General features: G+C 47.1%; 1 protein-coding gene across 17 annotated transcripts in view; it reads right to left on the reverse strand.

Annotated features, from left to right (window-relative positions):
* The window catches only part of KDM4A (lysine demethylase 4A), a 41,401-nt gene extending 29,122 nt beyond the window's left edge, over positions 1-12,279 (reverse strand). For 2 of the 17 annotated variants that reach the window (XR_003110228.3, XR_006551934.2), the window contains exons 1-9: positions 12,029-12,240; positions 9,695-9,871; positions 8,863-9,038; positions 6,376-6,490; positions 4,797-4,990; positions 2,670-2,719; positions 1,864-1,967; positions 1,343-1,480; positions 395-645 (exon numbers count right to left, since the gene is read on the reverse strand). Coding sequence is in view for 14 of the 17 variants with exons in the window: in XM_044945106.2 (XP_044801041.2) it covers positions 395-645; positions 1,343-1,480; positions 1,864-1,967; positions 2,670-2,719; positions 4,797-4,990; positions 6,376-6,490; positions 8,863-9,038; positions 9,695-9,832 (1,166 nt within the window). In the remaining 3 variants the exon portion in view is untranslated. Of the gene's footprint in view, positions 1-394; positions 646-735; positions 1,016-1,342; positions 1,481-1,863; positions 1,968-2,669; positions 2,720-3,163; positions 3,448-3,491; positions 3,559-4,377; positions 4,470-4,796; positions 4,991-6,375; positions 6,491-6,957; positions 7,025-8,862; positions 9,039-9,694; positions 9,872-11,832; positions 11,947-12,028 lie in introns of those variants that run through there. The other 15 variants (XM_044945106.2, XM_025288897.3, XM_006044539.4 and 12 more) reach the window with 15 other exon arrangements.
* Positions 12,280-12,558: the final 279 nt, after the last annotated feature.

Genomic DNA, 12,558 nt, shown 5'->3' on the forward strand with positions numbered 1-12,558 from the left:
GAACTGCTGAGGACAGGTCCTCTGGCTGAGACACTGACGACACTGCCCCTTGCCCTCACCAGTCCCATTCCCTGCACCACTCTCTCCTTTATAAAAAACCCTCAAGCGGCAGCGAGAAGGTGGGCTTCTCTGGCTCTGAGGGAGCCACACCCCCACAGACATGTGAGCCTCCCTCCAGGTGACTGTGGCCCAAGGAGAGGTGCCATCACCTCTGCGTGCAGCCATGAGGAAGGGTCTGAATACCTGAGGATTCTGGAGCCTGCACCAAGAACCTTCCCTCAGCTGTGCTCAAACACCCTGCTCAGAAGCAGCCCCTCAGCAGGTGAGGGGACCTACCAGACATTCCCCTACTCCACCCCACCCAGGCAGCTGGGCCCAGGGGCTGCGGGGTTACCTCCTCTTCAGGTCGCCCTCCTCTCCATCCTCCACCCCCTCCATCTCCTCCTCCTCTGGGCAATCCTCCTCCTTCCGGGCTCTCAGGGCCAGTTCACTCTCCTTAAGAAACTCGGCCGCTTCTGGCGTGGGCAGAGTGTGGTCGATGACGGTGCTGTCCTTCCCAGCTTTCCAGAGCTTGTATCTTTCTGGCTGGAACTTCCTCACAAACACGTCCATGGAGATCTTCACCATGTCCTTCCTGCAGGAGCACTGTCGCAAGGCGCCAGAGCGGTTCCAGGTGAGACCCTTCCCCAGCTCCCCCCACCCCCCTCTCCCACCTTCTCCCACCAAATGGAAAAAGAGAACAGTTTCAGGCTGAACTGTTTGGGTTCACAGGCTGAGGGCATCGCGTCCGTGCAGAGCCTTCACACATGAAAGGAAGCAGGAGAAAAGGCTGGAGGACGCATGGCACTGGGGCGAGTCAACTGGGACGCTAGCCAGGGTGCGTGGAGAACAGTTAAGAGACAAGGCTCAGCATTAAACCCGGGACGGTCAACGTCCACCTTCCCTCTGCCGTCTATTCAGGCCAGGACCTCGGCAGCAAGTCTACTCCCGGTCAAACGTCCAGCCTTGCTGCTTCCTTAAAGTAAAAGGGAAGCCCATCAGATTTCTCCTCGACGGCGAACACCCAGAGCGGCTAGAGCAAGAAACAGCACTGTGTGTGTGGGTGCAGTGTTAATGCCCAACGAACTCAAGCACGGAAACCTCGTTTTATACAACTCAAACCTAAACCAGTTTTTAAACATTCTCTGTGAACACAAGATGCTGGTACTTTTGCACATTCCCTGCCACTCCGTTTCTCAATTCCAGCAGCTCAAAGAAACACCAGCCAGTGTATCTAAGAAGGCTGGCTGGCTCAATCAGTTGTTTTTAGACACAGTTATTATGAAGGAAACAGTGGACTTACCAGCACAGCTTGTTTGCCATACTCGATCCACCGCCGGGTAGCAAAGTTGGTGGACTCGGCACAGTTGAAGCCATGGTTAAAGCCAGCATGGTAGCCGTAAGGGAAAGTGATCATAAATTCTCCGGCTTCCTGAGTCACCTGAACAAGAGCAAACAGTAAGCAGTTGAAGTAAAGGGCAGGAATGCTGGGCTCCAGCTCAGCCAGCACTCTGACCAGGGACAGGTCACAAAGCCACTGGGGTCTTAGCGTCTTCTGCGACATGCAAAGTCCCCGCACATCAGACACCATGACTGTAATTAATGACTCCTCTGGATTAACGCTGTTCAAGGGGGCTGGACCCTCCTCTGGCAGCAGGAAGGCGGCACCCACCTTTAATGCATTGAGATCAAAAGGTGACACAGATTAGTCCTGGCCCACACCTGGTACAGAGGAGCAAGTAGAATAAAGCTCCCTGTGAAACACACGCCAGAAAGAGTGGTTTCCGTGTAAGCCAAGGACTGCTGTGTGTGCAATCCGCTCACCTTGTCAAAGGGAATTCCGTATTTCTTCAGCATTAAAGGAGAAATCAAGGTCATCTTATGGCGGAGAAAAGCCTCACAGCTTTGAGCACTGCCTGGGAAAAAGCCTGTTTAATTGAAAACGGGTACAGTTAATACACGGCTCCACACTGGCTCTGTAACCCTGGAGTCACTTCACACAGCGCATCTCGTCTAAATGTTAGGAGGATGAATCACCAAGGTGATCGCCACAGATTATTCTAGCTCCAGGCCAGTCCTAGTTCTATGATGAGGCTCTGGACTGTCCCCGGTGTAATGGTCATCAAATCCTGCTTGCAGGATTGCCCTGGCAGCCTCTGTTCTCATAGAGTTTTAAAACTACTTAGAGCCTTTCTCCATTCACCAGGACCCTCAATCTTTTTAAGTAACACATCTAAGTACAAATGACAAGCGCTTGTGAAATAGTCTCTCTAGAGGTACAAATCTACTAGAGTCCACTTACAAGAACCAAAGCATGAGATGCAACTTTGACTTGACCAACTGGGGTTCTGGCAAAAGAACCAGATCCAAGGTGACCAGTACACTATCCCTGGTCAAACAAACCCATGCATGATGAAAGCAAGGCAAAGACAGTCTAACGCTTACTGAGCCCCTTCCTAGGACAAAGTGGGGAAAGGCTGTGATTTCAGCTGCTCTGAGATGTACCCAAACTGGCAGTCTGGCTCACCCCTCACATGTGGGCCTAAGAAAGGACCACTGACAGTGGACATCCGAGAGCCATGAGCGCAGCTCCCTGGCAGGTCTGACCCGGCCCACGGAGCGAACCATACCTTTGGCCAGGCGCTCCAGCCGCTTTCCATGCTCGGGCGGGACGGAGTACCTGTAAGCACACAGAAGCAGCGGCCACTGAGCAGAGGGCTGGCCCGGGAAGGGGCCCAAGGGCTTGTGCCCACTCTTAGAACAGCTTGAAATATCAGACTTTTCAACTTCCCGACCACAAGAACTAGAAAGGGATCTGGAGAAATGACGTATTAGACTGTCTGGGCACTGGAGTGGGAACCCACACTGAAGGGCAAGCGATTTTTATCTTTTATATTCATTAACAAGACGTTTATTCGATAGTTACCATGAACCAGGATTTATGGCACACACTCAACGTTGCTCTCCTTTATAGTGTTATTCATGCAATAAAACTTAAACAAAGAAAAAAAAAAAGAGAGAGAGAAGGAGGATGGCATTAAAGTGCTCCTGGCAGAGCCTGAAAGGCTTAACTGGGATGGGATAGAGAGAAAAATGGGCAACAAGGTGACGATGGATTAGGTACCAGAGACCTGGCCCCCATCTGCTGAAGAGCCCATTTCCCTTCGTCTCCTCAACAGTGCACTGATTATCCAGTAGCCACTCACGCCTCCAACACTGTGGGTATCCAGACACCATAGGATTGCCCTTCATTAAGAAACAAAAGGAAAAACTAAAAAACACATAGAAGACTATTTAAAACTTTTGCAAAACTGTTAAAAACTTCATATTCAGGAACTCACAGTAAGTCTAGTTTACCTTTATAATGCGTTCTAAAGAAGACTCCACAACAACAAAACCTTCCCATCCCAAATAGTTTTGTTATGAAACAAAACAGATGAGGAAACTATCACCTAAAGGGCTCTGGGATCCATCAGGCAACCCTGCACAGACGTCTCTGGAGGAACCACTTCAGGTGACCTAAAGAGTGTATGCAGTAACAAAGTCTAGTTTCAGGAACTTCAGAGTAAACATGGGGAAGACACAAAAGTTACTGACTCTAGATAGAAGTCTAGCTTCTAAGGAACTGGGTCAGTAGTCAGGGGGTAATCACTGGCTCAAAAGGGTTCCCCACCCCAAGACTGGAAACTGGAAAGGCATCTGACAGAACAAAAGAAAACCCCTGGGACAGGATGTGGCTGAAGAGGCTGGAAAAGGAATGGAGACAGACACAGCTTCCATGACTCCCCAAGACCTGGTCAGTGTCCCCTCCGGCCTCCTCGCACCTCCATCCTCATAATCGGCACCCAGAGCACAAAGGACTTCCTTTCTCTAGTTACTCAACACACTGCGTTCACTCCCAAGTCTTTGCACGTTGCTACAAACACCCAGACACGCTTTCCTATCCCCCCTCCTAACCCACCACCACCCCAACCAGCCACATCCTCATGTGCGAGGCCTCAGCTCGGCCATCACCTCTCCCAGGGGAGCCTTCTCTAGGCCCAGCGCTCATGTGCTTTCCTGTGTGGACCTACTGCACCCACTGTTCCCCAACACAGCTTTTCTCCCACTTTCTCTCTCTTGATCAGTCTCCTATCTGTGTGAGGGTGAGCGCCTCATCGGTCCTATGCTCTGTTGAAGGCACCACCTTCGCTGACGTGCTGAGATGGATGGGTGGGAGCAGGCAGACGAGAGGGCGAATCTGCCTCCCCAGCCACACTGCGGCTGCAATGAACAGCAGGGAGTGGATGCCGAGTGACCACGCGCCCCCTCGTGGGTTAGGCACACACTGCTGCTCACCAAATATTTTTTCCATGAGGAAAAGAAAGCTTTCTATCATCTGAAGGAGCGAATCCAGTCTTGGAAATCTGCCTCTAAGAAATGCCTCAGGCCTGTTCAGAAAAAGAAATCAGACAGCAGTGGGAGAGCTTGGGAGAGCCCCCGCGGCTCTCGGTGACTCAGCCACCTTCCGTTTCCACACGATGGGACTAGGTGCCCTGCCCTCTAAAACCTGCTGCTCCAAGGGCAGGGAGAGCCAAGGGCAGGGAGAGCCCCAGCACTCTAACAGCACCTCGCTGCTTCAAAGTCGGAAGAGAACGTAACACGCCAGCCCCACCCCGAGCCTGCCGAACCAGTATTTGTATTTTATCTCCATCCCAAGGTGGTCCATGTGCACACAGAGCTGACCAGCCTCGGTGCCAACTGCAGGCCGACTTTACCAGGACTTGGGCTCTCCGAAGTGCAGGTAATTGATGCTGTACAAGTCCATGTCTTCGGTGTGCCAGGCAAAGGATGTCTTCCACATGCCGAAGTACAGGTACGGGGTGTTCACACCCTCGATGGTGATCCCACTCTCCTTTTCCACCAAGTCCAGGATGGTTCTCAGCCGGCCAATATTCCACTCATCTACATGCTGCAGAGGATGTTAGATTGAATAAAAACTGAGGCTCTGAACTCACCAATTGCAGAGCAGGTCACAGGTGAGCTGTCACCTGTAACAAGGGTTTGGCATACTGTTGAGACTGTGTGGACATAAGGCCCACAGCACCTCTCACTCGCTGCTCAGAGCTGCCACTGGAATTGATGCCATTATGCCCCCAAAGAGCGAAGCAACACTGAACACTAGTAAGTGAAAGAGGAGAAAGGGAGGTGATAGCCACCTGTTCTAAACCCAAGATGAACAGTTTGCACAGAACCCAAATAAACTTAGGTCAAAAGAGGAAAGACCTCTCAAATCACAACAAATACAAAGCATGGGAATTTACTAATTTGTGACTTGCCTGGCCCTTATTTCCACTGGGCAGTGTCTTCAGTAAAAAGTCTACAGTGTTACCCTGAGTTAAAAAGGTCATCAGAAGCCCACCTCCTGTAAAGACGTTCTGGATTTATGCCTACAAGCTTCACTTCCCACCACCCAAAAAAGTGATCATCAACAGCAAAATTGGAATCCACTTTTTAAACGCCTTCCTTCAAATAATTTACAAAAACAATAATCTGAGTGATAATCCCTGAAACACTCTACAGATTTTTCAAATCATCCTAAAACGGTCCCAAATAGCCCTTTTGCACCACATGTAAGGCTGTCCAAAACCACTATATCCTAAGCCAATGCAATTCGTTAAAAGACAGCTTTTTCTATAGACTCTTGTTGGAAGATTCTCAAAATCTAAATGTTTCTTTTCTTAAATATATACCCCTTTCATTATATTAGTCAGTGATTTTTTTTTCACAGAAACCACATCGCCCTCCCCAACATTTCATTTACTGTGATCCCACCCTCTCTAGAACTCATCAGAGCTACCACCCACAGACTATTCTAATGGCCCTTGCAAAGAACACCATATCATCCAATTCACATGTAGAGTGGGAGAAATAAAATTCAGTCACATGCAAAACTACCCCCGGTTAAGCGAGCACAGCCCAGTCAGCTGGCGGTGGACCACCCTTTTGTGCAAACACCCATTCAGCAAAACAGCTTTTAGGGGAACGTCTCTGGCAATCCAGTGGTTAAGAATCAGTTCTCCCAATGCAGGTACCCAGGTTCAATCCCCAGTCAGGGAACTAGACCCCACACGCTGCAACTAAAGATCCTGCATGCCACCACCAAGAATGAAGATCTTGTGAGATGCGACTAAGACCTATGCAGCCAAATAAAGAAAATGGTAAAAAAAATAAAAAGGAAAAAAAAAACAAAACAGACAAACAGCTTTTAGGTGTCTATTGCATGCTGGGCAGATGAAAATGGTATCAAATCACAAAACTACAAAAACGCTGCATAGAGATTCCAGTGACTTTCACCTTTTCATAGAGAGTGCCATTCACATCTGCACCATAGATTGGGGGATTGAACGTGAGATTTTTCCAGTATTTCCGTTCAAGCTCTTCAAATTCACTATAGCGTGGGGTACAGTACCTTTCAAAAGTGGGAAAAAAAAAAAAGGGGGTTAGCCACTCATAAGAGACTAAATTCATCAGGCATTATGGATAGCACAAGACACAATCCCCTGTTCCTGGGATAGCAAGACATTTCAAATGAACAAGATATAACCTTGGCCTTCAAGGTTCCACTAACTCCCTCAACCTCCCTTCTGTGGGAAGCAGGCCCAAGGAAGGTAACATACACCGAGATGTAAACCCATCTTCCTTAAGAATGCTATCCTCCACTCTTTTAAAAGACCCTACTAAAACTACTCCCTGCTCCACTCAGAAGTGGCCTGGCCACCCAGGGGGAAAACAGGCTTACAAACTTGTGAGAACCAACAACTGCAAATCCCTGTGTATCCACAGACAACCAAAAACCCGCCCACACATGGAGAGGTGAGGCCCTGGAACAGCAGTCACTTCCCTGCACTCTAAGGAAGTGTCTCCAAGAGGGCTCACTTGAATTGTCTCTGCTGCATTCCCACCATCCTATGCAGTGTGGCTAACATCCAACAAATAACCATGCCTGAAAACAAAATAGTTTAATAAAAATATAAAATAGTCCTAAAAACATAAAAACAGGTTTTTGCATTATCAAATGTTCCATTGAGCGAAATACAAGTATATACATATGCTCAAACACACACACACACACCCTATCCATATGTATCTCCACATAATACTGTTAAAAATATCTATATTCTTTAGCTCAATAAAATCACATACTGAGAACTTATTCCAAAATAAACTTTTTAAAAATTCAAACCACTTAAAAAGTATTACACAATTTAAAGAGTAACGTGTAAACCTAGTATTTGAAAATACACAGTATAACTCGGCAAAAAAAATATATATATGATAAGGAATGGAAGACCAAACTGAAATTGTGTGGAGATAATGAGGTTAACTGGGGGGTAAAAAAACAATCTTACTTTAAATGCTGCCTTACATTTTGATGTCAACCTAATGAATAATGAAGTTTAGAACTCTGAAGTTCCCTTTAAATACAAATAGCTACTTCCAACTGATCTGCTTTATAAATTTAGGTTGTTACCTACTGGATTTTCTTAAAACTGGCTGATCATGCAGACAGAAATCAAGGGTAAGAACTGGTTGTATTTCAGATGAAGAGAAAAGACACAAGACTGACTGATTTAAGAACAGATATCCTGAAAGGCAAGGCCTACTATATGTTAATGAGAGGAGACTAGAAGACCAAGGGGGCAGGCAGGGACTGAATGAGACCAACCCCAGGAGAAACAAAGCAAGTGTGCCTGGCCCAGTGCAGAGCTAGGAAGCAGACACGAACGACGACACAGGCTCATATCTGTGGAGCACAGCACACTGCTTCAACAGGCTTTTACACAGATTCTCTAATTAGACAGCAGGTTGGCCAGCAAAGGAGATGCTTTTAAGAGTTAGGCTGCCAGGAAAACTGGGAGCCCACATTCAGAACTGTGATAAGTCCAAGGAAAAGAGGCAGAGCACAGATGGAGCAAGAGTAAGACCTGATGTGAGATAACAAAGCACTCTAAGTGTGAAGCCTGGCGAGCTGAGGCTCTCCCTGGGGCTTCTCCACGGCCAAGCCGGAGCCGGAGGCACAAAACATCTGACCGGCTGAAGCCAATTCAGCCGTGTGCGGACCAAAAAGGACTCAGGAGAAAAAGTGAGGAGAGGGGGAGGGACGAATCCCTTATGGAGCCTCAAAATGAAGAGACACAAGGGAAAGGAGAAGATTCAAGCAAGAGGATAAGAATGACTAGTCAGTCCAACAAGGGGAATGCACAATTCATTCTCTGTAAATCTGAGGTCAAATGAGAGCGAAATTATTAAAAACAGCACAGAAAAACAATGGAAAACAGCGGACCTAAACAAGGACGCTTCCAACAGAGACAAGAATGTACCAATGATCGTGGAGTGACAGAAAACAGCAAACAGCTTGTTTACTCACCTTTGGTTAATGTCATAGAAAAAATGAGATAGGTAGTGATTAAAGACAGAAGGACCCAGAAGGAAGAGATTAACTTACTCTACCGAGGCCACTTTTTGATAAGTGGGTGTTATCGATACATCTGGCCAGAGCGCCTCTGAACCAACTAGAAGTTTCCCCTTTGCAACCTTGCAAATGATTAAGTCCTACTTTTGAAGGAAAAGCAATGGGATTACTCTATGTATAAACATAGACGAGTTTAGACTGTGACTGTGTACTGAGAAGAGAAATGTTTCCGTGCAAAGAACAGCAAAGGAGACAGAGAAAAGCAGGAGCTGAGCAAAGGGGACTTCAGTAGGATGGCAGCAGTCTTGAAGACCACTCTGCCCGCGAAATGTAAGGTCCCGATGCTAAAAGGAACGTGCCTCACTCACTTATCACTGTTGGCTATCTTGCGGAACTCTCGCACAGTCATGGCCTTCTTCTGTATGTTGTACTGAGTAAAGAGGCCAGACTGCCCCGTCACCAGCTGCTGGATGGGGGCAGGAATAACCAGGTCATCGATATCATCATAGGAGGCTCGTGGCTTCCACTCCTTTGGAGGAACAACCTGTAGGGAACACAAGGAACAAAGAGATCAGAAACCTGGCAAGCATGATCAGAGTCCACGAAGTGTGCAGGCCAACAGCTGATTTTACTAGAAAGTCACGTGGATTTAACCATGCTCACTCAAACACGACAAAAGTCACACTGTCAAGCTAGCCCTGATCCAGTTCTGCTACCAACTAGCTGTCTAGACGCAATGACCTAAAGTAAGGAATATTCATTCATTTTCAGCCTCAGAATATTATCTGGGCACCAAGAGAGGAGGTTGAAGAGTTGATTTTCTCTCAATCTAACAGAAAGTTCATATGGGAAGCCAAATTACTATGAGAGTGCAGAATGAGAGGGAAACCGAGAAAGAGAGGGAAATCGAGAAAGAGAGAAGTTGAATTGATAACAACACCCTCTCCACCAAGAGATGGAAGCACCACAGCAGCTGGCCCTGGGACACTGGCTCTTTCCCTCCCTTTTAAAGATTCTCAACAGCTCTCCTCTAACCTAAAAAAGAGATGTTTCAGATGTTAACGAAAGGAATTAACTTGTAAATAGGACAGCATATATTCAACTACCACCCCACTTGCCTTTCAGTAAAACTGTTCTTCAAAGCTTCATTTAGGAAAAATCTTACTGCCGCCCTCAGTCCCAAAGGCCTCCACCCCTCACCTTAGCCAGCCCAGCCCGATGAGCTCCTTGGGATTCAATATAAGCAATGTAACGACTGAAGTTTCGGAACTCCTCCATAGTCGGGTAGAAGGTCATTATCCGAGCACTGGGATTCAAGGTTTCAGATTCAGAAGCCATCTTCCCTCCTTTTTGAGGTCACTTTGGTCAGGCAGGAATCTGAAGACATACATTAAGAGCATAAAATTATACAAGATGTAATTAAGACTGAATGCTGGGAATGTCAGTGCTGAAAACAGTGAAAGAGGAAGAAAGTCTGCAGCACCAAGAAGACCTCACACCTGGAATCTGCCAGGGGCAGGTTATTTAAATGAGTAAGATAAATGGATAGAAAAGGTTCTGCTTAAATGATTCTGATGTATCAAAATTGCATGTCTTCAAACCTCATTTAATGGAGACATTGTCTCAACTAAAAAAGGGAAACTAATTATTTGGTTGTTGGTCTCATTTGACAAAGCAGCTGCCCCGCCCATCTTTACAGCTGCTCCCTAGTTCATACTTGGCTAATTAATTCTAAGTATTCAACTTAATATACTACAACCTGATTTTTTTTTTTTTAATAAAAATCTATCTACGGACTTCCTTCTAAGTCACAGATTTCAAACAGGATTCTAGATTCTTAAGAAAAGTTACTTAGCTACAAGATTACAAAGTTAAAGGGCTAAAAAGCATCCTGATATTAGTAGCCAGAGCTATGATTTTTAAAACCCTTAAATGAAATTGTTCTCATAGCTACACCTAAATGCAGTTTCAGCACAGTTACATGAAATCAAGGTAGAGACGAGTTCAATTGCACTGTACCCAGAACTCAAAGAACAAAATTAAAACAGGCAATAAACTGGTAGTACAGGGCAAACTTCATAACTGACTGGAGGTGAAATAAATACTACTTTGTTTTTAGATGAGGCCTTCGGCTAAGTGGGTGCATCCCCACTGCCTGGTAACACAATAGACTATTTCAACTGAATAAGAACCAAGCATACCAGCTAAAAACAGTCAGTTTAGAAGCAAAAAACTTATGTCCTTTTCTTTACTCAATTCCCCCAAATCTCGGACCCAAAATCACGGCAGTTCATCTCCAAGAGTTCCCCTTGAGAGCTGGAGAGATCAGAAGGGGGAAAACTCCTCCAACATACTAACAATCTAGTGAAAGACTAGGAAGACAGCATGGAGCAGAACTGTCTAAGGTAGGAGAGAAGACAAGTCCCAGAACCCGCATCTCTCCAGCTTCCATTTCCTGGTGCTTTTATGCATCTCGACAAACTGTGCACGGCAGGTATACTGTAATCCCTGTTCTACATACCAGGAAATTTACCCAAAGTCCTGCAATGCATTCCCAGTGCTCCATTTCTCTGTGCTGCCTACATCATAATCTCCACTTAATCTAAGCCCTTTGCAAGGGCAGATCCAAGTGTAAAGGAACCTCAAGTTTTATGCAATCTTGAAGACCCCTTTTCTAAGAAAAGAATACAAAGTATCTTACTTTTGCAAATTTTACAAAAACATATAAATCATGTGAACACAGTGTTAGGCCCCATCCCAAAGCCTCCAAAGCCCCACAAGAGGCTTCATTTGCCTCTGGCCCATCTTTGTATACCCAAAACCTAGAACAATGCACGACACAAGAGTACACACTCAATAACTGTTGAACAACCGATTTCCTTGCTCTTACATCATCTGCTCATTCCCTTTCTTCTACTCTAGGATCCCCTTCCCTCAATCTATTCCCTCGGGAAAGCTCCTGTTCCTTGACACCTTCCTTCCCCCACCCAGCAACAAAGCCTTGTGGTTTAAAAGAGCACTGCCCCAGAATTAAAACAACTCTGAATACAGATCTAGTCTCTGCCATTTATCCGCTGTGTGACCTTGGCTGTGTAAATTGCCCGAGTCTCAGTTACTCCTCCTGTAAAATGGGGATCCCAACCTCCTTACCCCGCAGGGTTGCTGTGATTAACTCAGATGATGCAAGCGAAACGCTAAGCACTAGGCCTGGTACTTATCAACTCAGTAAAGGCAGCTATTAGTAACTATCTCAAACTCCCGCTCCCTCCCCTCGCATCGGATCCCGCAGGGATCGCTCCCAAGGTAGCCCCCGCGCTTCCAAGGTTTCCGAAGCTCACCCCGTAGACGTCCGGGCCCTCCCGGCCCCGCCGCCTAGGCGAGTGAGGCCGGGCCGCAGGAAGAGAAAATAAGGCCCAGTAGACCCGCCCACCCTTCCCGACGCCCATTGGCCAAAAGAGATTGGAACGGGCCAATCTCAGGGCTCATTTTAGAAGCGCCTGCTTCCATTGGTCGAAAGCTATGCCTATCACTCACCGCAGAAGGCCGCTTTTCGCCCCTCCCCCACCGACGATCACGGTCAAGGCTACAGAAGCAACAAATCTAAAGGATTCAAAAACCCGGTAGTTCTTACTTAAAGCCCACTGCCCCAAAAGGGCTAAGGCTCGACTTCTGCTGTCACCACTAGCCGATCACCCTGCTTTTCCAGCCGGCGAAGGACGAGACTCCGCCTCCTCTAAAGTCGGTCTCTGCGCAGCCGCACAGCGCTTCACAAAGTCAACCAATCCGGGGGCCGCCATAAGCTTCAACCCGCCAATGAAACCGCTGTGAAGCCTCCCCAAAATCCAGGCGTATCAGTTTGCTCAGCCTATGAGCGCCGACTCGGGCTGTTGCCAGGAGGAAAAGTAGTACCACCCGGGACTGCGGCCACTGAGCATGTCGGCTGAGTCGCAGAGCCGGCCAATCGAAGGCGGGCTGCCCGTAGCTAGTCTGGACTTAAGACAGTTAGTTGAGTGCCTAGAAATGGGATCGTTGGCCAGAGTAAAGGCGGTAATGATGCCGTTGTA

Source organism: Bubalus bubalis, chromosome 6 (assembly GCF_019923935.1).
Source record: "Bubalus bubalis isolate 160015118507 breed Murrah chromosome 6, NDDB_SH_1, whole genome shotgun sequence".
NCBI classification, from domain to species: domain Eukaryota; kingdom Metazoa; phylum Chordata; class Mammalia; order Artiodactyla; family Bovidae; genus Bubalus; species Bubalus bubalis.